The following is a 23,147-nucleotide window of genomic DNA, read 5'->3' as shown; positions in this document are numbered from 1 at the left end:
ATACTCTAATTCCAGGTCTCATTTGAACCAGTTCAAAGCACTGGGTTACTCTCAGTTTCGTTATTATATAAGTAACCTACCTAACAAATTGAGGTAAAGTTTTAAAGTTTATGTATGTACAAAGACCACTGGCATTATCCTACATATTTTCTGAGACATTTTTAACTATACAGCTTATGCCGACCTTACACCTAGTGATTTTCAACTGATTTCACTGTTGCAGACAAATTTCAAGAGTTGAATTTTCAAGAAAATGACGAGAGTCTTGCTAGAGAGTCAAGTTGCAGTCGAGGCCTCTCGATCGTTCAGTGTAAGGTGGTAAGAACTGAAAGTTTTCGTCAGTCGTTTTTTTCAACCTTGTTTAATATTATCGTTAAGTCTTGATACTTGGCTCACGCAAATAATGACATGAAAAATCTCAACAACCAACAGGAGAGCTACAAGAAGCCACAGAGCAAAAATAGGAAAAAGAACACATTTTGCAGTTAATACGTCTTATATGCTTCTTACTTTAAAATGTACAGTTTTTTAAACACAGGTAGCACTTTAAAGTTATTATATTTCAAGTTATTTCATTTTGTACTACTTCTGTCTACTGTCTTATTGTGAAGTATTATCTATTATACAAACATGTTTAATAAATACACATTTTGCAAGAATGGTATTCTTTATTGCATTTATTCTGAAATCTAAAAAATAGGCAAATGTATAGCAATCAAACTATGATTCATTGCTATAAAATGTCATAGCAAAAAAGAGGGTTCAAGAAGCTTATAGGTAGAGTTCAAAACAAAATGTATTCTATTAAAAAATATTAAGACCTAACAGAGTGGTAGAAAAATAAACTGCTGATGGGGACAAAGGTGAGTCTCTGATAAATCACAGAATTGATATACACATTATTTGTAACTTATGTATTGTATGTAAACTCAGAACAAGTCGTGTAGTGTATGGACAGCTTAAGGTGGTAAGCATTGAAAGTTTTAGTCAGTCATTTTCTCATCCTGCATTCAGATAAAATCAACAGTGTTTAATATTATTAATATTAAGTCCTGAGCCTTGGTTCACGAAAATAGTGACATGAACAAAGTCAACAACCAATAGGAGACCTACGGGAAGTGCAAGGCTAGAATATATATTCATGTGACTGTTTACAAATGATTTAAAAAAGAACACATTTTTGCAGTTAATATGCCTTACATGGTTCTTACTTTAATATGTACAGTTTTTTAAACACAGCAAGTACTTTTAAGTCATTATATTTATCCTGCACTATTTTGTCTTAATGTGCAGTGTTATCTTTGATACAAACATGTTTAATAAATACACATTTTGAAAGAATGGTATTTTTTATTGCATTTATTCATTTATTCTAAAAAGGCAAATGTATAGCAACGAAACTGTGATTCATTGCTATAAAATGTCCTAGCAAAAAAGAGGGTTAAAGAAACTTATAGGATGAGTTCAAAACAAAATATATTCTATTAAACAATATTAAAGACTAACAGTGTGGTAGAAAAATAAACTGTTGATGGGGACAAAAGCTGCGAGTCTCTGATAAATCACAGTATTGATTTACACATTTTTTGTAACTTAATATAAAATATGTATTGTAATAAACTCAGAACAACAGAAGCATGATGGGAAATAACCTCAAAAGAATCTTACAAATAGTGATCTCCAGTCTTTGAAAAATCTCAGTGAGTGAGAAAAAAGTCTCTGACTTGTCTTTAGATGTGAGAGGGTGTCAGACTTTAGGCTGTTAAAATTCTGTTCAAAGTCGTGTAGTGTATGGACAGCATTAAAAGCAGAAAAGTTACATGGGCGTGTCTAGTCAAACACACCAGCCTAGCTATGTCAAGACTTGATGTGAAACAAAGAAAACCTTTCTACTTAAAATGTGAACAAACAGATGAACACACTGAGAAGCTCATAGAGCGGCTCTGTATTTGTTTTTGTTTTAAGTGTAAACCTAAATAAACAAATCAGACTAACGTTAACAGCTCTGGAAATGATTAAGGCATTTTGTGATAGTGCCACTAACCTATCACTACCAACACTTAAAAAAGATTCCGCGTTAAAGTGCATCAGGGTATTTTAGGGTTTGAAGGAGCAACTTGATAACATTCCTCCCTCACGAGCAGCAGGAGGAGGAGGAGGTGGCGGGATAATCATTCAGGAGCGCGTAAGTTACTGTTTTAACACCTCCTCTCCAGCACAGCGGCGGTTTAAACTTAACACTCAGTACTAGACAGAAAAAAACACGCTGTATTTCTCTCAAACTCGCGCCAAACACAAAACATAGACAGTTTAACTTTAGTTAGTTAACCCTTGTGTTTCCAGCACAGCAGTTAATGCTATAAAAATCAACCGAGACAAACACACACATCACAGTCAACGTCAACCTCTAGCTTTCTCTCACTCTTATGTCCTCTGTTTCAATAAACGCAATGAATAACAATGTTCTTACCCTCTGGGTGACCCCTTTCTCCTCCTAAAAGCAGGCAGAACTGGTGTTTCAGATTTTTCTCCCCCAAACCAAACGAGAACTCCGGTAACTGTAACTTTCTCCACTAACTGAACCCAGTGGCTGTTGATTACAGGCTAAAGATGGACGGCGGGATGGTCAAATGGGAGCGAGCGGTTCCTGGCCAATAGGAGGCGACGCGAGCTCGATTGGGCGGGGCCATTCTGGAGAACCACGTGGCGAGCAGGAAAAAGGATAAAATAATGGGAATAATGGCAATGTTTTCATTTTTTCATCAGTTTATCTGATTTTGGTTTCTCTGATAGGTAAATGTTTGAGGAAATGAACATTGTTGTTATATTTCATAAACTTAAAACAACATTTCTCCCAAATTCCAAATAAAAATATTGTCATTTAGAGCATTTATTTGCAGAAAATGAGAAATGGCTGAAATAACAAAAAGATGCAGTGCCTTCAAACCTCAAATAATGAAAAGAAAACAAGTTAATATTCCTAAAGTTTTAAGAGTTCAGAAATCATTCTTTGAAGGAATAACCCTGGTTTTTAATCACAGTTTTCATGCATCCTGGCATGTTTTCCTCCACCAGTCTTACACACTGCTTTTGGATAACTTTATGCCACTCCTGATGCAAACATTCAAGCAGTTCAGCTTGGTTTGATTGCGTTTGATTATCCATCTTCCTCTTGATTATATTCCAAAGGTTTTCAATCTAACAAAAAAATTACAGTGGGCTGCAGAAATGTCTTCCATGTTTGATATCATTTATAAACAGTTTAGCACCACCGACTGATATACAAGCTAAAGACAAGTTTTACATATATCAGTCTTAAAAACACAGAAACATAAACAGATAAATTAATGTGCGTTTATAAATGTTTTCATGTTGGAAGCAGACCTTTTACATTTAGTTTGTGTTTAGGTTAATTTACGTGTTTTTTTTTTTTTTTTTACAAAAACAGCTTACATTGCTCTGTTTAATGTGTTTTGTTTTTATTACATGAATGGGGCAGTTTAGTAAGATGACAAAATATACCAAATATTTATGTAACAGAAATTTCTAATGAGACCTTCTTCTATTTCACTTGTTTCTGTTAAAAGGTCCTTACAAATTGATATAAAGTAAGTTCCATTTATATTAAATACTGCAGATTTTTGTTAATAAATATTAGTATTAATGTCATAGTAAAATATTCCTGTAGGAATCCTGCAGTATTACCATTGATATTTTCATACTATAAGAAATGTATTAATGAAAAATGCAAAGTTAGATTTATCAGCAGTCATGTGGTAACCCAATTAAAAATCACTATAAATCACTGAGTTTTCTGATTCTGTTGCCATTTATTGTTATAGAAATGAAATAATTTCAGAAGAAATTAACAAAATTCCAACTTTACAGGAGAAAAATAATGTCATTTAAAATAATTTAATGGAAAATAAATCTATTTCATTACATAGATTAAAATTAAATAACAACCCTGACACCAATAAACTGCTATGTTTTTCAATTTTGTTTGGGTTAGCACGTGACTACATACTGAACGATTTATCTGCCTTTACATCAATATTGAATATTTTCTGTTATATTTATTTTCTGAATTGTTAATCTGTTAAATAAATTAATTAAAGGAATCCGTGGGGGGAGCGAAAGAGGGCGATATTTCTCCACTATAGGCAGTGAAACTGCTGCTTTGGGGCGGAGAAGAAGCCAGCAGTTCCTCTCAGCGCTTTAGAGAGGGCCGTCTCTGACTGACCACAGTTCAGTGTTATCGGGCTGTCTGCAGAATGACTGTAGCGGCCTGAAGACAGAGCTGATCCTGGGTCAGACTCAGCGCACAGCAGCGTTTTCACCTTGACAGCAGTCATGGCGTCTGCGACCAAGATTATCCAGAGGCTGAGGAACCTTTTAGCAGGGGTAAGCGGTCTGAACAGCTGTTTGATATGATTAAACCAGGTTATATAGACACAGACTGTTGATGAGAAGCATAGAGTGAGGAAATATTAAATTATAATTTTGTATAAAACTGGCTTTTTCTTACCAGACCAGGACGTGTTAGCGACGTGCTAACGCTAGATACAGTTATAGCCCATTTAGCTGCTGTTGTTTTGTCTGTCTAGCTAAAAAAAACTGTATATAGCGCCCTACAGCATGTTTGTTACACATTGGTACTATTTAGCTGCCTTTCAGACGGATTTGGAACCAGAAAGCTTGATTAAATATATGTTATTTTTGTATTAAAATGAGTAAATATGTTTGTTGTTATGATTTTTCTCTCCCCAGCGTGACCTGCAAGGGAAGCTTCAGTTACGTTATGGTGAAATTGCGAAAAGGTAACTAACTATCTAATCTAGTTTTATTCAGTCATACGATGTAACTACTGTTTATAGAGTTAGCTAATAGAGTAAAGAGCATTTTGTTTTACTTTAAATTACCATTTGGTGGCTTCCTGCAAAAGAAAAGCATTATCTATGTTAAAAAACCTGCCTTTTACCCTCACAACATGCCATTATGTAAGATGTAAAATTCTTATTGTTAGGCAACACTGGGGTGGGCGATATGACCCTAAAATAATATTACAATATTTCATGGTATTTTCGCTAAACACTAAATATAAAAATGATTTCAAGAAAACACTACTGCAACAAAATTAAAATAAAAAATATTACTGACTGAGATATTAAAAAATGCAATAATTTAACAGAATGTAAAAAAAGTCAATGATTAAGAATGTCATGATACTAATAATGAACTTCAAATATCTCCATATATCCAGGATTAAAGTAAAATAATTGATCATGGACAGACATAATCTGTCTCTAGTAGATATATAATGGGAAATAAGAACAATGTACATTTTATTTTGCTAAAAACAGCAAAAAAATAAATAAAAATAGCACCCGATGTGATAAATAGGGGTGGGGGATATGTCACAGTATTTCAGGGATAATATTGTTCATTATATTAAAAATGTTGGCGATATTATCACGTACGATACGATATGGCACACCCCTATATTATACCCTGAAATATCATGTCATATCACCCACCCACCAATACATTTCATAATCCGATTACTGCAGAACATCAGAATTTATCATATATATAATATATTAAATAATATATTAAATTAACTTGGGTAATCAGATAATGGCAACTCAGAGTCAGACAATAATCATATTTTTGCTTTAAAAAATTAGTCAGTAATCTCAGTGAGTAAGAGGTGATGTAAACCTCATGTGATGCAGCTTTTTTAAAGCACCAAGCTGCAGTGTGAGCATACGTCAGCTAGAACAGAGGTATTCAAACTTTTTTCTCCTAAAGCCCATTTGGCCTATTTTTAAGGACTCGTTGAAAACATGTCAATATGTAAACTACAGCATCGTATATTGAAACAAATAACAATGTTTTGTCAAATCATCCCATTGTCCAGAATGTTTATTTTCAGCTGACTCACAATGGAGACCACTTAAAAATGATGAGTTTCTTTAATTTTACCAAATTGAAAACCTCTGGAATATAATCAAGAGGAAGATGGAAGATCACAAGCCATCAAACCAAGCTGAACTGCTTGAATATTTGCACCAGGAGTAAAGGCATAAAGTTATCCAAAAGCAGTGTGCAAGACTGGTGGAGGAGAACATGCCAAGATGCATGAAAACTGTGATTAAAAACCAGGATTATTCCACCAAATATTGATTTCTGAACTCTTAAAACTTTGTGAATATGAACTTGTTTTCTTTGCTTTATTTGAGGACTGAAAGCATTTTTTTTTTTGTTATTTCAGCCGTTTTTCATTTTCTGCAAATAAGTGCTATAAATGAAAATATTTTTATTTGCAATTTGGGAGAAATGTTGTCCGTAGTCAGTGAACAGTGTTCATTTTACTCAAACATATACCTATAAATAGAAAATTCTGAAAAACTGATTTAGAAACTGAAGTGGTCTCTTAATTTTGTACAGAGCTGTATAAAGCAGCACACAAGGGATTATTTTTAGATAACTGCAAAAGTTCAGTTTACAATTACGCTTCATGGAAAAGGAATGTGGTGCATAAAAGTGATAAAATCATTCACGATACAGTAAACTGTTGTCATTTTGCCCACCTCTGATGCAGAGCAATGCTACATCATTTCTGATCATACTAATCATGTTTATAGTTTTAAAGATGGCAATTTTGTAAGATGTCAGTATCACTAAATGCTGCCTATAAATGTCTTGTCTCACACATTTCTTGTTTGTTTTGGTACCAGGACCCAGCCACCTCCAAAGCTTCCAGTTGGACCCAGCCATAAATTTGCCAACAATTACTATTGTACCAGAGATGGAAGACGGGAGTCTGTTCCACCAACTGTAATAATGTCTTCTCAAAAGGCCCTGGCTGCTGGCAGGTGAGCTACTTTGACATTTTTTCCCCTGTATCATCAGTTATCTCTCTTTTTGGGCGTTGACTGTTACTCTCTGTAGTCCACTACAGTTGATTCTATTGTTTGTAATTTTGTACTTATTTGTATGGCTTTCCTAAGAGAATGGTCTTTTTTTTTGATGAGTGTAAAATAATCTTTTTTTTATTTATTTTTTTTTTTTTTACAGTGATGCACCAGAAAAGGCGAAACGTCCTGCCTTGCCTGGACCCAGCCTCAAGGAGCTCCCACTGTCCACTGACCAGCCATACCTTTGAACACGTAGCTGGAGTGTAATCAAGAGCCTTTGTGAATAGATATATCTTGTCTTTAATTAAACTATGTGTACATACAAATAATTATGTTGTATTGTGTACTGTTTACTGTTTGGTGAAATATTGGAGAACTTGGAAAACGTTAAGTGCAATGACGACGTAAGCAAGAAAATTTATAAGGAAACATAAGGATATAAATAACACTTTTGTTACAAAAGTGTTTAGAGTCATCTCATGATCAAGTAGTAAACCATTAGCATATTAGCAAGGAGCTTGTAGGTGTGGGCAATTATCATCATCATCAGGTCTTAAAAGTTGGTATTACCAAAACTTTACAGGCGAAGGGGAAAATTTTCTTTTTTTAAAAAAGCGCAGACTAGCAGAACAAGTCATCATGCAGTTTGGGATGAGTAGGAATAAAGTGAGTAAGAATTCACAACCCTAACAAGATGCACACACTACAATTAATAGGCTATATCAAACTGTAAATTTTTTTTGAGTTATAGATTTTATATATTTCTGAGGAAAAACCTAGGACTATTTCAAAAACAATGTAGTGGGTTTCACCTCCATATTTTTTTGCACTATAAGGCACACTTATTGTCCATTGCGCCTTATGTATGAAAAAATACCAAAAAATAGTTGTTCATTGATAGTACGCCTTTTAGTGTGCAAAAGTGAGGCAATCAAAGACAAAAAGGTATCTACATTTTTGTTTTGTATTTTGCTAAGCAATAGTGCCCCCTGTTGTTCAACTGGTGCCAGGGTAGATGCACACATTACATTTCCCCTCCAAGTTTAGTAGCTGTATTCTGGTCTCTTCTGAACAGTTTGGTTCAGGAAAAAACAGAAGAAAAACAATAGTTCTACACCCCGCATGCTTAAACTTTAATAAAACAACAACCCCATCTATCCAGCGATTGGCAGTTCAATAGACCAAAACACCTGGTTGATGAGAAAGGTCAATCACCAATGACCAGACCGCTTTAAGTTAACAGAAAGGCAATTGTGTTTTTAATAATTAACTCAGAATGCGCAGTATGACAAAACTTCAGTCATACAGTCTATTTCTAACAGCAGATGGATTATCCTTCTGCTAGCCAGATTCACCAAAACTGGCTAGTTTAAAACTGCAATGTGTATCATCTGATGAGCAGCACAGATAATACCCCACCCCGTATCACTAGTTCAGACTGGTGGAAACTTTGTGTCTGGTGTGGGGAATGGTTTTTGTTTTGTTTTTTTTTTATGACAGATTTTTTGCCTGACAGGACCAACATCTAAATGGCTGAGACTATTTGAACATTATTGCTGACCATGCGAGCATCCCTTAATGAATCCAATTTCGTCCAACCTTTATTTTTAGGCAGATGATACATCTTGACAAATATGCAGAAGTCATCTTAAACTGTCTTTGTAAAGTTCAGCCAAGTTTAGCATTACTAGTTGCTGGATATTAATTCATCTAAACACCTAGCATATGGTTGATGTTGTAGTACTTCTAAAAATATCTGCAGGGATTGTGGCATACGAACATCTTAACATGGTCCACAAACTTGAATTTTTTTTTGCAACATTCCAGCAGTGGAATCTATATTACAGCAATTAAAGAAATTGGTAGCAAAGGGAGGGTAGGGCCAGAGGTAGTGCTGTAGTCAAGACCCAGACCGGGACATATCGAGTCCGAATCAAGACCAGATTGAGATTGAGATTTATTCACCACATGCGTTCAACTCAAACAAATTCCATTATGTTAGTATAAAATGTGAAAACAATTACAATTTACCCTCAAACAAAAACATTTGGATAGGACCATTTTGATTCACAACCAGCAGCAAACAAACTTCTGAGCTCGTTGCTTAGGATAGTTTGCTCCTAACTAGTTTAAATTCTCTCCCTGGTAACATTAGTGTGTGAGTTATTTTGTCGCCAAGGTTAGCTAGCTTGTTGCTAACAGTATTTTTCTCCCCGGTAACATTAGTATTTTTGCTTGCTCATTGCTAGGGTTAACTAGCTTGTCACAAAGGTTCACTAGCTTGTCGCAAAGGTTAGCTAGCTCGTTGCTAGCTTTAATTTTCTCGCCGGTAACATTATTTTGTTAGTTAGTTCGTCACTAACGTGAGCTAGGTTGTCGTATGTATGTTACCTAGCCCATCGCTAAGGTTAGATAGCTCATGAACTTAAGGAGATTTTATTGTCCTTTCACATCACATGTGGTACATGAGGTGTAATGAAATTGTATTCTCATGGTCCAGTTTACAGCCAAAAAGCAATTTTAAAATAGATAAATATAAAGACAAAATAAAATAGATAAGATAAATACACAAAATATAAGGAGTAGAGAAGTAGCAGCAACATGAAGTCTAAAGTGCAAATTGCTATAGCAGCATGGATTTTTATGTGTGGATATCAGTAACATGAAAAGTGATAAGTGATAAAGTATGCTATAGTCATAGCTATAGTTCTATAGTTAGTTTGTTAGCTAGCTCATTAATAGCTCATTGCTATGGTAACACGGAGACCAGAATCGAATACTTAAGCCAGGCGGACACTGTGTGATTTTAGCTCGATTTTAAGCCCGATTTGGTCGGATGCGACTGAATTTCATGATCGGCCGAATTTTAGCTTGATCGTGCGTCGTTTGTACACAAAGAAAGTCTACGGGCTGTGTATGAATCGCAGGTGTTGTTCATACACGACAAATGATTCAAACGTGCAGTGTGAGCTCTCCAGAACGCATCCGATTAAAAAAATCGCAGTGTCCGCCTGGCTTTACAGCACAAGCCAGAGGTGTCAAACCCATCCACATTTGGCTGGTATGGCCGCATATTTTCATTCTAGACAACCAGCAGCACACCAGATTCCACTTGTTTATTCAGGTGATTATGCCTAAAACAAATAATCAATTGGTTCAAATAACTGCTTGGCTTGAATAAAAACCTACAACCTCACCAAAGTGGACTGGTTTGGCACTACTGCCCTACACAGTTTTATTGTAGTGTTTATAATAAAGTGCTTGGTTAGTGTATGCTGTCAAATATTTAAAACAGCCATCAAATGGTCTCCATTGGAGGATGAACCACCTTTCACCTGATTATCCTAGCAGTACATAGTACAGAAAACAACTATGACTCACTCTCATGACAGAAGCCACAAATATTTGCCAGGCTTTTGACTTTTTGAATATTTGCTGTTGGTTATGTTTAGCAGAAATCTAAGGTAAGATTTTTTGCTCTACCTGTTTTATCAAATTGGCCACATTCAAATCTTAGCTATAAATCTCCACCCATATATCAGAGCAAGTGTCAAGTGTTTTGCAGGTGGTAGGTCTGTACTTTTGACAGGCAACACATGCAAAATGACATTTGCCTCCAAAATGCAAATTGGGTTATGTAAAGTCAGTCCAAATGATCTTTCCGCTTCTGGCTAATTGATTGTCATAACCAAAGCTCAGTTTGACATATTGTTATGCCTGCATCACAAAAAGCCATGCTACATTGTGTCCTTTTAGGTTTTCTGTTGAGCTGTGTTGGCTATTTTGTCCCTGAACACAATTGTGAGGCATCAGAGTTTACCTTACAAGGGGACGTGAAAATCGGGGGCATTTTTCCTGTACATTCAGCAGGAGACCTAGTAATCCAAAGTTCACCTGTGGCACTGGAATGCTTAACGTAAGTGTGTTTTTTTCGTACTCATTATTTCTGAAAAAATTGTCAGTCTTGAAAAGGCAGTGAGATGCATAAAACTAAAGGCAATTGCATTTTTATTTATTTGTATCTATTCATTAAAATCCCTGTTTTCATTTCCCTTTTGCAGGCAACCATTTTTAATGCAGGGTTATGAGCTCTTTCAGGTGATGAGGTTTGCTGTAGAAGAAATCAATAACTCCTCCACCCTCCTGCCAAATGTCTCTCTCGGCTATGAGATCTTTGACTTTTGCACAGATGCTCAGAATTTCCCTTCCATCCTAAATTTGGTCTCACATAATGGGCGAATAAAAGTGAGGGGAAATCAGAAGGATAATAGACATAATGTTGTTGGTGTTGTGGGGCCGTTTGGAAGCTCTGAATCTTTGACAATTGCACCTCTGTTCATGATGAACCTCATTCCGCTGGTATGTATTTTTGATTCATTTAGCAAATGAACAGCTTTAATACAGTTAACAGGTCTTATAGTGCACTGTAAAATATCCAACTTGCAGTTTTTGGAGCAAAACATCTTAGAAACAATACATTTTATGTTGGGTCCATCACCAACCTCTTGTAAACAGTTCAAAAGTAAAAGGCTTTCTTACTCAAAATGTAAAGTTTATTGTAATATATGGAACGGCTAGTTGTAACACTTGCTAATAAGTCTTCAGTTTTTTTATTTTTTGTAAGGCTTGGTTGTAACACTATTTTACAGCTAACCACACTTAACAGTACTCTAGCTTAGCTGGCTATCTCTCACTGTGAGCTGTTTACATGCATAAAAATAATTATTTGTTACAGCCACAAAGAGAGACTATAGTATTAAAAATAATAGAAGGGGTTTCTATTATACATGATATATAAACAACATTCAGTAATTAAAATCAGTAGTCATTAGGGAAGGCCTGAATCTGTTAAGGCTGATTCCTGACAGAAACTGCTGTTGAAAACAGGAAGGCCAAACAAATATTCCTCCTGAAATTGAAACTACACACCTTGTTAGTTGTATGGCACACTCTCCATTATCTAAGCTCTAAGCCAAAAGGGTGCATGCACAAAATATTAAATACAATATTAAAATGTTGCTTAAAACCATAGTAGTGATCATATTTATGAGACAATAACATTGCATTGATTACAAGTACATTTTATGTTGATTTAATAAGTAACTGTTTAAATGGTTAAATGGTTACCTGTTTACAACCATAGAATATTAAACATTGTTTAAACATTTTGTTCAGCATTACAACTACAGCTGACATTATTTTAGCTTCAGAATCATACTTCGTTACAGCCACCATAAGGAAGACACACATACATTAGAAGTTAATTTCTATAAATAAAAAATAAAAAAACACCATTGAGTAATCAAAACACTGCAATAGGAAAAAAGTTATTTAGAGAGGTCTAAATCTGTTTAGGTTGATTGCTGTTTAAATCTTAAATTATGTCAAAAATTAAAAATGTATTTGATTTATTTTTAAATTGAAACTACACAAAAAGTTGATTCTCCCATAAATATAAGTATCTGTATCTACAGAGTAGTGTTTATGGCTGTTAACAGGAGTTTTATTTTTTCCTTGTGTTGTAAGTTCTTTAAATAGGCATTTACAAGCTGTGCCCCTTAATATTGTATCCAATTATATTGTCAAAAGTCTAATTATTAATTTACATTTCATTACATTTACATTTATGGCATTTATAGCTGACGCTCTTATCCAGAGCGACTTACAAGGTAATTCCTATTACAGAGTCTTGCCCAAGGGCTCTTATTGGTGTAGTACAGCGTGGGTACTCCATAGAACCCCAGACTTCCACATGGTAGCTCACTGGCAGGCGGTGGTGTTATCCACTGCACCACACCAACCACATTTCAAATTGTCATTTAAACAGATTTGGTTCTATATACACTATCCAACAAAATCCAACTTATCAAAGTTTGATAACTATAGTTTAAAAGTTAACTGAGCAAAAATTCTTAAGAAAAGTCTGAGAAACAATACATTTTAAGTTGGGTCAGCAAGAAAACATTTGGGGAAATGTGGTATCAAGCTTTTTTTGTTGTTTTAAAAGTACTTTAACCATTTTTTACACCCTAATTTAATTTCTGAGCATTTTTTATTTTCACAGATTAGCTATGGATCTTCCAGCTACACTCTAAGTAATAAGTTGATATATCCATCCTTTTTGAGGACGGTACCGACCAACAAAGATGAAATACAGTTCATTGTTCAGATCATCCAGCAGTTTCAGTGGAACTGGGTTGCTTTCATTGCCAGCCAAGACGAGTACAGCCAAGATGGACTCGACTTATTTCGCAAGACCATACAGGATACCAGCATATGCTTGGCCTCTGTTCATGAACTCAATACAAAGTCAAATTTTGAGGACATACTACACAAGATAGACTCACTGGGCATAAATGTCATCGTAGTTTTCTCGCTGGAGGACGACGCTAGAAGTTTACTGAAGACAGCTATTAGGATCAATTTAAGACCCAAAGTTTGGATAGCAGGTGATGCGTGGTCTATGGACCCCATTCTCTCCGAAGACCCAGAGATTAAGAAAGTTGGAACGATTCTTGGAATCACAATGAATAACATGGGCTTGCCTGGATTTGAAGATTTTGTCTACAGATCACGGTTCAAAGATGAAGCTGATGAGTGTGAGAATTGCATGAATGATACAGATGAACAGATATGTAACCAAGCTTGTGAAAACTGCACGAGTATAAAAACGGAAGAAATTGTGAACAACAACCCCACATTCTCCTTTTCTGTGTACTCGGCCGTGTACACATTAGCCTATGCGTTACATAATGCTCTCAACTGCACAAATACCAGCTGCAGCCAGGTTGAAGATGTTCCACCATATTTGGTAAGACTCTTTATGTTGAAAATATTGTTGTGGGTTTAAAAGGATAAAGGGGAAAAAGTACAGAAAAATGATCATTAGGGTGAAATAGTTCTGACTTTGCAAGATAACCAGACTGAACCATGTTTTCCACACTATAAGACGAACTTAAAATCTTTTATTTTTCTCAAAAATCGTCAGTGCGCCTTATACTATGCACCTTGTGTACAAATGTTACCAGTCAGGTTGCAAGGAGCAGTAAAGCCAGTCCGCTAAAGTACAGCGATGCACAGGAGTTACAGTTTAGTTCTCCAGCACCAAGACTCGAGTAGCACTATTAGCATTAGTTGCTAACCACGCTAAACACTTTTTTTTGCCATTCAGAAATGAGTATTATCAGTCTGTAGCCTGTTGCTAACCCCGGCTATCACTTCACCTCACTTGCACACACTGAATATGTGCATAAACGTTGGCTTTTTTACCAACAACAAAAAACGTCATATTTGAGAGATGACTCTTAGCTTTATAAAGGGAAATGGATGCGTTTGTTAGCAGCTCATATGTGGAGCATCTTTTGCCCGAGTGGAGAGTAAACACCTCATCGAGAAGGAAAAATGGCAACACCCCTGTTCCTTACTAGTGTCAGATAATGCGCCTTATATAATCTGGTGCACTTATTTATGAAAATGGACCAGAAAATAGATGTTCATTGAGGTTCATAGTGTGCCTTATAATCCAGTGCGCCTTATAATGTGAAAAATACATTAAGTGCTTTGAAGCTCTCAGCCAGCATATCTAATTCTTCCGCCAGTCCAAACTCACATCCCATGAACTACCAGAGATAATTTACTAAAACTGGATAAAATATTGATCATGGTAAATATTGATTAGGATAAAATACTTTTTATTTATTCAATCAAAAATAACACAATATACCAAAAACAAAACACCTCCATATTCTTTCAAGGGGAAATATGAGTATTGCAGTGGTCTTCATGCCTCTTCCTGGAGAGCTACCTTCACCATCTAAAGACTAACAATCTAAATAAAATGGTTTCCGGTGGAGTGGATTAGTGATGGATCTACCAGGAAGGTAGTTTTTTTTTTAAAGAAGCGGGCATGAAGACCACCAAGATACTGTATAAACATTGGGTTACACTTTACAATAAGGGTATCAAATAACAGTACATACATCAGTAAATATATATATATATATATATATATATATATATATATATATATATATATATATATATATATATATATATATATATATATTAATTGATACTACATTTTAATGATTAAGAATTTTGTGAATATTATTTTAAAATGTATACATTAGCAAAAATCATGTTGTAGTGAATAATACTGTATTAGCTGAAACATTCTGTCATAAGTATTGTTGATTAATGTACCCATAATATAAAGTGTTAATCAATATCTGACATCTAATAAAATTTTAAAAATTAAAAAGGTAATAAAATCTATACATGCTATGTGTATTAAAGCAACAAATAAATATTTTAAACAAAAAAATCATGTAATATGCATGTTTGTATTTACATTCAGTTAGTGTTTCAAAAAACATTAATAAATAATGTGTAAAAATATAACTAAAAATCTCCAGACCTTTATGTACTTTTTGTACTTTAAAAAAAAAATTTAGGAATTGTATTATTTCAATGATACTTAAATAAAATGCAGACCTTATACAATATCAACAAAGTACAGTAATGAAGCACAATTACTTTAAATAAATAAATTAAATTAAATATGGATGTGTGATCACTCAGCTCCTAAGCATATTTGAAAGCGTTTTTTTTTTTTTGTCAGAATGTTCAAGAGGTGTTTTCTTATTATCAGAAATAATTTCTCAAGATAACAAAATGAAAAAAATATTTTTTATGAAAACAAATGTTGTTTTCTGAAATGAAAACAATTGCTTGTTTTAATTACGTATTTTGAGGTCACAAAAAAATTCAACCCTTTACAGTGGTTGTGTCAAGAAAGACCATGAGTTTTGTGTTTCTTTTTTTTTTAAGATTAATAAAGTTGTTTTCTTGTTATTGTAATGAATGTCCTATGTAATTTTAAGAAAAATGTTTTCTTTTTATCCTAAATAGTTTTTCTTGTGATCTTAAGATAACAGAATTTGTTATGATAAATTATTTTTTGTCAAAATAACAATTTTTTTTATTACAAATATTAACCAAAAAAACAATATATAGCATGCAAAGTAGTTATCAGAAGATTATTGTATCTACCTTGTTTTGTGTACCACTGTGTAAAATCTAGAATAATCACAAATGTTTTCCAACAATTTCCTTTATTTGTTGTCTTTTCTTTTAAGGTTCTACAACACATTAGGAAATCCAACTTCACATTACAAAATCGACAAATTAAATATGATGCAAATGGAGACCCACCAGCCAGTTATGCAGTTGTCCTCTGGAGACCAGAGACTGATCCCTTTTTCCTGACGGTTGGCACATATGATACATATCCAACAGTCCAGTTTACCTTAATCAAGAACTTGGTTACCTGGTATGAAAATCGCAGTGTAAGTTAATTATCATTTTTAGGATTGTTTTTAAGATTGTTGATTAACACAAATATACACATTTATCAGCCATAACATTAAAACCCATGAAAGCTGAAATGTATAGCATTGGTTACCTGCTCACAGTAGCGCCTGTCAAAGGGTGGGATCTACATATTAGGCAGCAAGTGAACAATTTAGATAAAGACCATAATTAGGATGTCTATATGACTGGATAAGAGCATCTCCAAAACATCAAAGCTTGAGGAGTGTTCTCTACCAAAAAATAATGGCTATCATATCTGTTTCAATCCCACAGAGAAGGTACTATAGCAGGTTATATCTTGAAACCAGAGGAGACCTATACACTACATACAGGAGACCTATACACATATACATACATGGACAAAACTGTTGGTACCCCTCAGTTGATGAAAGAAAAACCCACAATGGTCACAAAAATAACTTGAATCTGACAAAAGTCAGTAATAATAAATAAAATAAAATTCTATGAAAATGAACAAATGAAAATCCGACATTGATTTTGAAACGTGGTTAAACAGAATTGTTTTAAAAAGTAAAATCATTAAATAGGCCTGGACAAAAATGATGGTACCCCTGAAAATAATGTGACCAAAGGGACATGTTAAATCAAGGTGTTTCAACTAATAGGGCTACAGGTAGTCACTGTGCTTTTTGGTGACATGGTGTAAACCACACTCAACATTGACAAAGGAAAAAGCAAAGGAAATATTTAAGAGTCTCAGGAGATTAGAAAAAAAATATATAGGGAAGAATGTTAATGGTAAAGGTTATAAGACAATATAACAAACATCTCCAAGCAGCTTGATGCTCCTGTGACTACAGTTTCACATATTATTTAGAAAATTAAGATCCATGGGACTGTGGCTGCCGTAAGAAAATACGAATCCAGAAAACTTCTAAAGAGAATAAAGGTGAACTTCAAGCTCAAGGAACATCAGTGTCAGATCGCACCATTCGTCGTTGTTTGAGCCGAAGTGGACTTAATGGGAGACGACCAAAGAGGACACCATTTGGAATTTGCCAAACTACATGTTGACAAGCCGCAAAGCTTCTGGGAGAGTGTCCTACAGACAGAAAAGACAAAAATTTAACTTTTTGCCAAGGCACATCATCTCTATGTTTAAAGATGAAAAAAATAAGCATATCAAGAAAAAAACACTGTCCCTACTGTGAAACATGGTGGAGGCTCTGTTTTGTTCTGGAGCTGCTTTGCTGCATCTGGCACAGGATGTCTTGAATCTGTTTAGGGCAAGCAAACCAAGTCTCCCTGAAGCTGCGGGAGTCTCCCGCATTTCGGCAGTGGCTCCCGGATGCCCGCGAGTCACATATAATCTCCCGGAATTCAGAACGAGCGCCCCAAAAGCGCACTGCACGCAAACGAGCACACAGGCGACAGACTTTTTTTTCTCTAATCGCGTGTGGGAAGGAGAGAGACAAACTTAAAACTTAAACAACTTAAAACACTCAATAATGGCTAAGAGAAAACATTGGACTATTCTAAAGTGGCCTTCTATCAGCCCTGACCTAAATCCTATTGAGCATCTTTGGCACTCTTCAAAACCAGACAACTGGAGCAGTTTTTTATGAGGAGTGGGCTAAAAATACCTGCTAAGGGGTGCAGAAGTCTCATTTACAGTTACAGGAATCGGTTGATTGCAGTGATTGCCTCAAAAGATTGTGCAACAAAATCTAAAGTTAAGGGTACATACATTTCTGTCCAGTTTATTTTTTTTATAATTCTGTTAATGAATGGTTAAATTTTTTTTTTGTCAGAATCTAATTATTTCTGTAACCATTGTGAGGTTTTCTTTAATTAATTCAATTTTGTCCATTTGTGTACATACATTCAGGCATACATACATAGAAATCATTTAATTGAATGTTAAAAAGTGTATATAAAAATGTTAATGTTTTTATTTCAAATATGTTGTTTACAAGTTGACAGAAAATAATGAGATAAACAGAATTCCCATTCTCCATGTCTCCCAGGTGCCTTTCTCTAATTGTTCTGTTGAATGTGAGGCTGGATTTGCGCGAGTGCAGAATTCAGTACATAAGTGCTGTTTTCATTGTAATAAATGTACGGTCAATACATACATCAACACCTCAGGTAAGTTCTTTAAAAACAGTATATACAGTTCACTCACTTTGCAGTATGTATAATTTACTTACAACATTTAATTTATTTTACTTTTTTAAATACTTTTTATTGTGACATAAAATATACATTTAAAAACAATTTGACATTGATAATGAAAATATAAAATATAAAAAAATGTTGAAGTAATTCACATGCACTCCATATGTGTCTCTGCTCGTTAAACGACAATTGCTTATACAAATTAAAATTGTAACTCAAGTTTATGTCACATGCTATATTTGTTTGCAGCCCAAAACTTGTTAATGCTTCACCTTCTCACTTGTACACTCCAGCCAACATGATCAACTTAATGTCTTTAAGGTCTTTTCAGCTATCCCTATACACACACCTGCCCCCAAAATCTAAAGTACAGCTCTGGAAACAATTAAGAGACCACGTCAGTTTCTGAATCAGTGTCTCTGATTTTGCTATGTATAGGTATATGTTTGAGTAAAATGAACATTGTTGTTTTATTCTATAAACTACGGACAACATTTCTCCCAAATTCCTAATAAAAATATTGTCATTTAGAGCATTTATTTGCAGAAAATGAGAAATGGCTAAAATAACAAAAAAGATGTAGAGCTTTCAGACCTCATATAATGCAAAGAAACAAGATCATATTTATAAAGTTTTGAGAGTTTAGAAATCAATAGTTGATGGAATAACCCTGGTTTTTAATCACAGTTTTCATGCATCTTGGCATGTTCTCCTCCACCAGTCTTACACACTGCTTTTGAATAACTTTATGCCACTCCTGGTGCAATAAATCAAGCAGTTCAGTTTGGTTTGATGGCTTGTGATCGTCCATCTTTCTCTTGATTATACTCCAGAGGTTTTCAATTTGGTAAAATCAAAGGAACTCATAATTTTTAAGTGGTTTCTTATATTTTCCAGAGCTGTATATCCTTTCCGATTGATGGTGTTATGAAGAGCTCATTTTATGTTTCTAGGTATATCCTAAGTCTATTCTGTTCACTTTTGAAAGGTAGTGTGTTCGATAGTTATTGAGAGACGAATGGAGGGTCAACAGTAAGGGCCTAATTCTCATCAATATCATCTTCTTTCTCAGACACATTCTCCTCTAGGTCATTATTATGGTCAAAGAGGTGAAAACACCTAATAGACAGAAAACCTTTTCTTTTTCAGTTGAGAGAGCAGAAAGAGAAAGAGAGCACACAGATCACTTCTAATTAAGATAAATTACTTAGAACCTGCTGTGCAAACCATTTATATATCTGCATTACCACTATGTTGGGTAAACTGACAATTTCTTTGTAGGAACTATATCTTTCTTCACAGCATCTTCCCCTCCCCCTGTTATGTGAACTATCCGAGGTTCTTGCACTACTACAGTTATGGTTCTGTCAGGTTAGGGTCCTAAAGTTTTTTGAAGATTATAAAATTGCATGTCCACGGAGTCCCTGAAAAGACATGGTGCATTTTTTTTACATAAAAAGTGGCGAGCACCACATACTAAGTGGTGAGCACCAGATAGTAAGTGTTGAACACCACTAACTATGTTATCTAAAACATTCCCCACTGAAATAAAGTAGTTAACATTAGCTAACATAGCTAACTAGCTTGCTTAATATGTTATTTTACTGTGGAACATCAGTCAGTTTAAACTATAGCTTGTTAGCTACCATTGTCTTGTGCTCACCACTTTGTATGGGGTGCTCACCACTTAGGGTGTAGTGCTCACCACTAAGTATCTGGTGCTCACCACTTAGTAAGTGTTGCTCACCACTTAGTATCTGGTGCTCAACACTTAGGGTGTGGCGCTCACCACTAAGTATCTGCTGCTCACCAAAAAAAAAATATTTCACTGTGGAACATCTGTCAGTTTTAACTATAGCTTGTTAGCTACCATTATCTTGTGCTCACCACTTTTTATGGGGTGCTCACCACTTACTATCTGGTGCTCACCACTTACTATCTGGTGCTCACCACTTACTATCTGGTGCTTACCACTTAATACGTGTTGCTCACCACTAAGTATCTGGTGCTCACCAAAAAAAAAAATATTTCACTGTGGAACATCTGTCAGTTTTAACTATAGCTTGCTAGCTACCATTATCTTGTGCTCACCACTTACTATCTGGTGCTCACCACTTACTATCTGGTGCTCACCACTTACTATCTGGTGCTTACCACTTAATACGTGTTGCTCACCACTCAGTATCTGGTGCTCACCACTTTGGGTGTGGTGCTCACCACTAAGTATCTGGTGCTCACCAAAAAAATGTTATTTCACTGTGTAACATCTGTCAGTTTAAACTATAGCTTGCTAGCTACCATTATCTTGTGCTCACCACTTTGTATGGGGTGCTCACCACTTACTATCTGGTACACACCACTTACTATCTGGTGCTCACCACTTACTATCTGGTGCTCGCCACTTAGTAGGTGTTGCTCACTACCAAGTAAGTGATGCTCACCACTTAGTATCTGGTGCTCACCACCTAGGGTGTGGTGCTCACCACTTAGTAAGTTGTTCTCACCACTTACGATCTGGTGCTCACCACTTAGTATGTGGTGCTCATCACTTTGTACATAAAAATATATACCATGTCCCTTCAGGGGGTCTGTACATGTTACAGGGATTTCACATCCTCCAAAACAAATGTGTGTAAAATGCAGATTTTTTAAATATGTTTTATACTGCTAAAACAGCCTGGGGTCAAACTCACCCCCAACACTGATGCGTACAAAAAAGTACAGGACAGGAAAACCATATTTTCATGTTAGTTGTATGTTTACCCAGTTTTTTCCCCATTAAATAAAAAAAGTCACTAAATATGAAATAAGAAAAAATATAGTCATTATTTAAAAACGCTGATAATTGAATGCTGTCAAAATTGACATCAAAGATAATAGGAGAGTTAAAAATACAAAAAGGAAGAAATTGTAAAAATCAAGCAACATTCACTCTTACTAACACCTGAATTTGTTTTTTTGTTTGTTTTTTTCAGTGAGCCTCTACACCTGTGCTTCCTGTAAGGTGGATGAATGGTCTGAGGAGGGGAGCACATCCTGTATTAAGCGCACCATTGTTTATCTTTATCACTCAGAACCTCTCTCTGTTGTTTTTCTGGTGTGTGCAGCATCCTTCATAGTTCTTTCCATCACAATCACTGTCCTTTTTGCCATCAATTACAATACTCCAGTTGTGAAATCTGCTGGTGGCAACATGTGTTTCCTCATGTTAGTTTGTCTGATTCTGTCCAACATCGGAGTGTTCTTTTATTTCGGAGTGCCTCAGCCTGCGGACTGTGTTTTAAGAAATATCTTTTTTATCTTTTTCTACACCGTCTGCCTTTCATGCATGGCGGTGCGTTCCTTTCAGATCGTTTCGGTCTTCAAAATGGCGGCAAAGTTCCCAAAGATTCACAGCTGGTGGGTGAAGTACAATGGCCAGTGGCTCTGCCTTGCCGTGTACTCTGTTCTGCACCTTATTGCTTGCTGGACGTGGCTTCAGTTTGGCATGCCCAAGCCCTACAACGACACCGCATCCTTTAAAGATCAGACTATTCTCTCTTGTGACATAGGAACGGTGGTCACATCCATCTTAGCTTGGTTGTTTCTCTGGTTTCTCAGCGTGGTCTGTTTTTGTTTCTCCTACATGGGGAAAGACCTTCCAAAAAATTACAATGAAGCAAAGTCCATCACGTTTAGCCTGGTTTTGTTTTACCTGGGCTGGATTGCATATTTCACTGCATACATTGTGTCCAGAGGACAGTATGTACAACTTCTTAATGCTGTGGCCCAGCTATCCAGCTCATATGGAATTATTTTCAGTTTTTTCATCCCAAGGACCTACATCATAGTTTTTCAACCAAACAAGAACACTCAAGCGTACTTTCAGACAAAAATCCAGACTTACACCCAGACCATTAGCAGAATGTAGAGTTGCACAAAATGTTGCTTACTCTAGGCCTCATTCAACAAGCATCCTTACGAACAAATCCATTCTTAAACTCTACTTATGCACTTTTTATTAAGAATCTGATGTTCACTAATGTTTTCTCACCTAGAATTTGTTCTTAGCTAAGAGCAGAATGTAGGAACACTCCAGACCAATTGTATGCACATGCTCTAACATGATCAGTTAGAGCAGTTTTGTTCATCATAAGTAAATAAAATTATAGTATTTTGAATGTAATGTATTTGTTTTTTTTAAGTAGCCTATATATAAATTCTAAATGTTTTAATCAGAAATCATGGTTAGTAAAATTGTGATTGATTGCTCTATTTAAGGTCCTTATTTTAATGTGTGTCGGGCTTCTTATCAAAATGGCATATTTATTACTTCTTGAAGGACAGTTTGTACTGCACTGCACAGAGATTTTAAACCATAATAAAAAATGTGAACCCTATACAACATTGGAATAAATACAAGTAAACACAAATATAGTCAGAAAATGTGTGAATATGAATTTGCTCATCTCTATAACACTATTGAAAGACTGATTAAAAAATCATTGAAAATGTTTTCATTACAAAATGTAACAACTCTCAGCATAGAGCAATATCATCATGGAATTGATATCCATTAGTACAGTTTAGCACAGGGATTTATCAGACTACTCATGCTTCAGTAGTGTGTAGTATCACAGGGAGAAATAACTGAACAGCACAGTGATTCATAAGTCTACTCATGCTTTAGTAGAGTTATGTAACACTGAGATAAATAACTTAACAGCACAGTGATTC

General features: G+C 35.2%; 3 protein-coding genes across 5 annotated transcripts in view; 2 read left to right on the top strand and 1 right to left on the bottom strand.

Moving 5' to 3' along the window:
- kank3 (KN motif and ankyrin repeat domains 3) overlaps positions 1–2,618 on the bottom strand; it is a 52,023-nt gene extending 49,405 nt beyond the window's left edge. For 2 of the 3 annotated variants that reach the window (XM_015605499.3, XM_007247932.4), the window contains exon 1: positions 2,471–2,617. The gene's annotated coding sequence lies outside the window, so the exon portion shown is untranslated. Of the gene's footprint in view, positions 1–2,470 lie in introns of all 3 variants that reach the window. The other variant, XM_049485541.1, reaches the window with a different exon arrangement.
- Positions 2,619–4,207: 1,589 nt separating this feature from the next.
- On the top strand, positions 4,208–7,249 carry ndufa7 (NADH:ubiquinone oxidoreductase subunit A7). Its single transcript, XM_007247935.4, has 4 exons — positions 4,208–4,404; positions 4,771–4,820; positions 6,741–6,878; positions 7,081–7,249. The coding sequence occupies exons 1-4, from the start codon at positions 4,354–4,356 to the stop codon at positions 7,166–7,168; spliced, it is 327 nt and encodes a 108-aa protein (XP_007247997.3). The 5' UTR covers positions 4,208–4,353; the 3' UTR covers positions 7,169–7,249.
- Positions 7,250–10,602: 3,353 nt separating this feature from the next.
- Positions 10,603–22,591, top strand: LOC103027292 (taste receptor type 1 member 1-like). The gene is made up of 6 exons (XM_049485557.1): positions 10,603–10,836; positions 10,982–11,279; positions 12,985–13,731; positions 16,058–16,267; positions 18,281–18,405; positions 21,411–22,591. The coding sequence occupies exons 1-6, from the start codon at positions 10,634–10,636 to the stop codon at positions 22,339–22,341; spliced, it is 2,514 nt and encodes an 837-aa protein (XP_049341514.1). The 5' UTR covers positions 10,603–10,633; the 3' UTR covers positions 22,342–22,591.
- Positions 22,592–23,147: the final 556 nt, after the last annotated feature.

This window comes from Astyanax mexicanus, chromosome 12 (genome assembly GCF_023375975.1).
Source record: "Astyanax mexicanus isolate ESR-SI-001 chromosome 12, AstMex3_surface, whole genome shotgun sequence".
NCBI lineage: Eukaryota > Metazoa > Chordata > Actinopteri > Characiformes > Acestrorhamphidae > Astyanax > Astyanax mexicanus.
This window is presented reverse-complemented; position numbering and strand designations above follow the sequence as displayed.

Excerpts from the sequence above, each read along its gene's own strand:
- ndufa7 (XM_007247935.4), top strand. The coding sequence starts at position 4,354 with ATGGCGTCTGCGACCAAGATTATCCAGAGGCTGAGGAACCTTTTAGCA. Across the intron at positions 4,821-6,740 it reads TATGGTGAAATTGCGAAAAG|GACCCAGCCACCTCCAAAGC; the intron begins GTAACTAACTAT and ends TTTTGGTACCAG. Across the intron at positions 6,879-7,080 it reads AAGGCCCTGGCTGCTGGCAG|TGATGCACCAGAAAAGGCGA; the intron begins GTGAGCTACTTT and ends TTTTTTTTACAG.
- LOC103027292 (XM_049485557.1), top strand. The coding sequence starts at position 10,634 with ATGCCTGCATCACAAAAAGCCATGCTACATTGTGTCCTTTTAGGTTTT. Across the intron at positions 10,837-10,981 it reads GTGGCACTGGAATGCTTAAC|GCAACCATTTTTAATGCAGG; the intron begins GTAAGTGTGTTT and ends TCCCTTTTGCAG. Across the intron at positions 13,732-16,057 it reads AAGATGTTCCACCATATTTG|GTTCTACAACACATTAGGAA; the intron begins GTAAGACTCTTT and ends TTTTCTTTTAAG.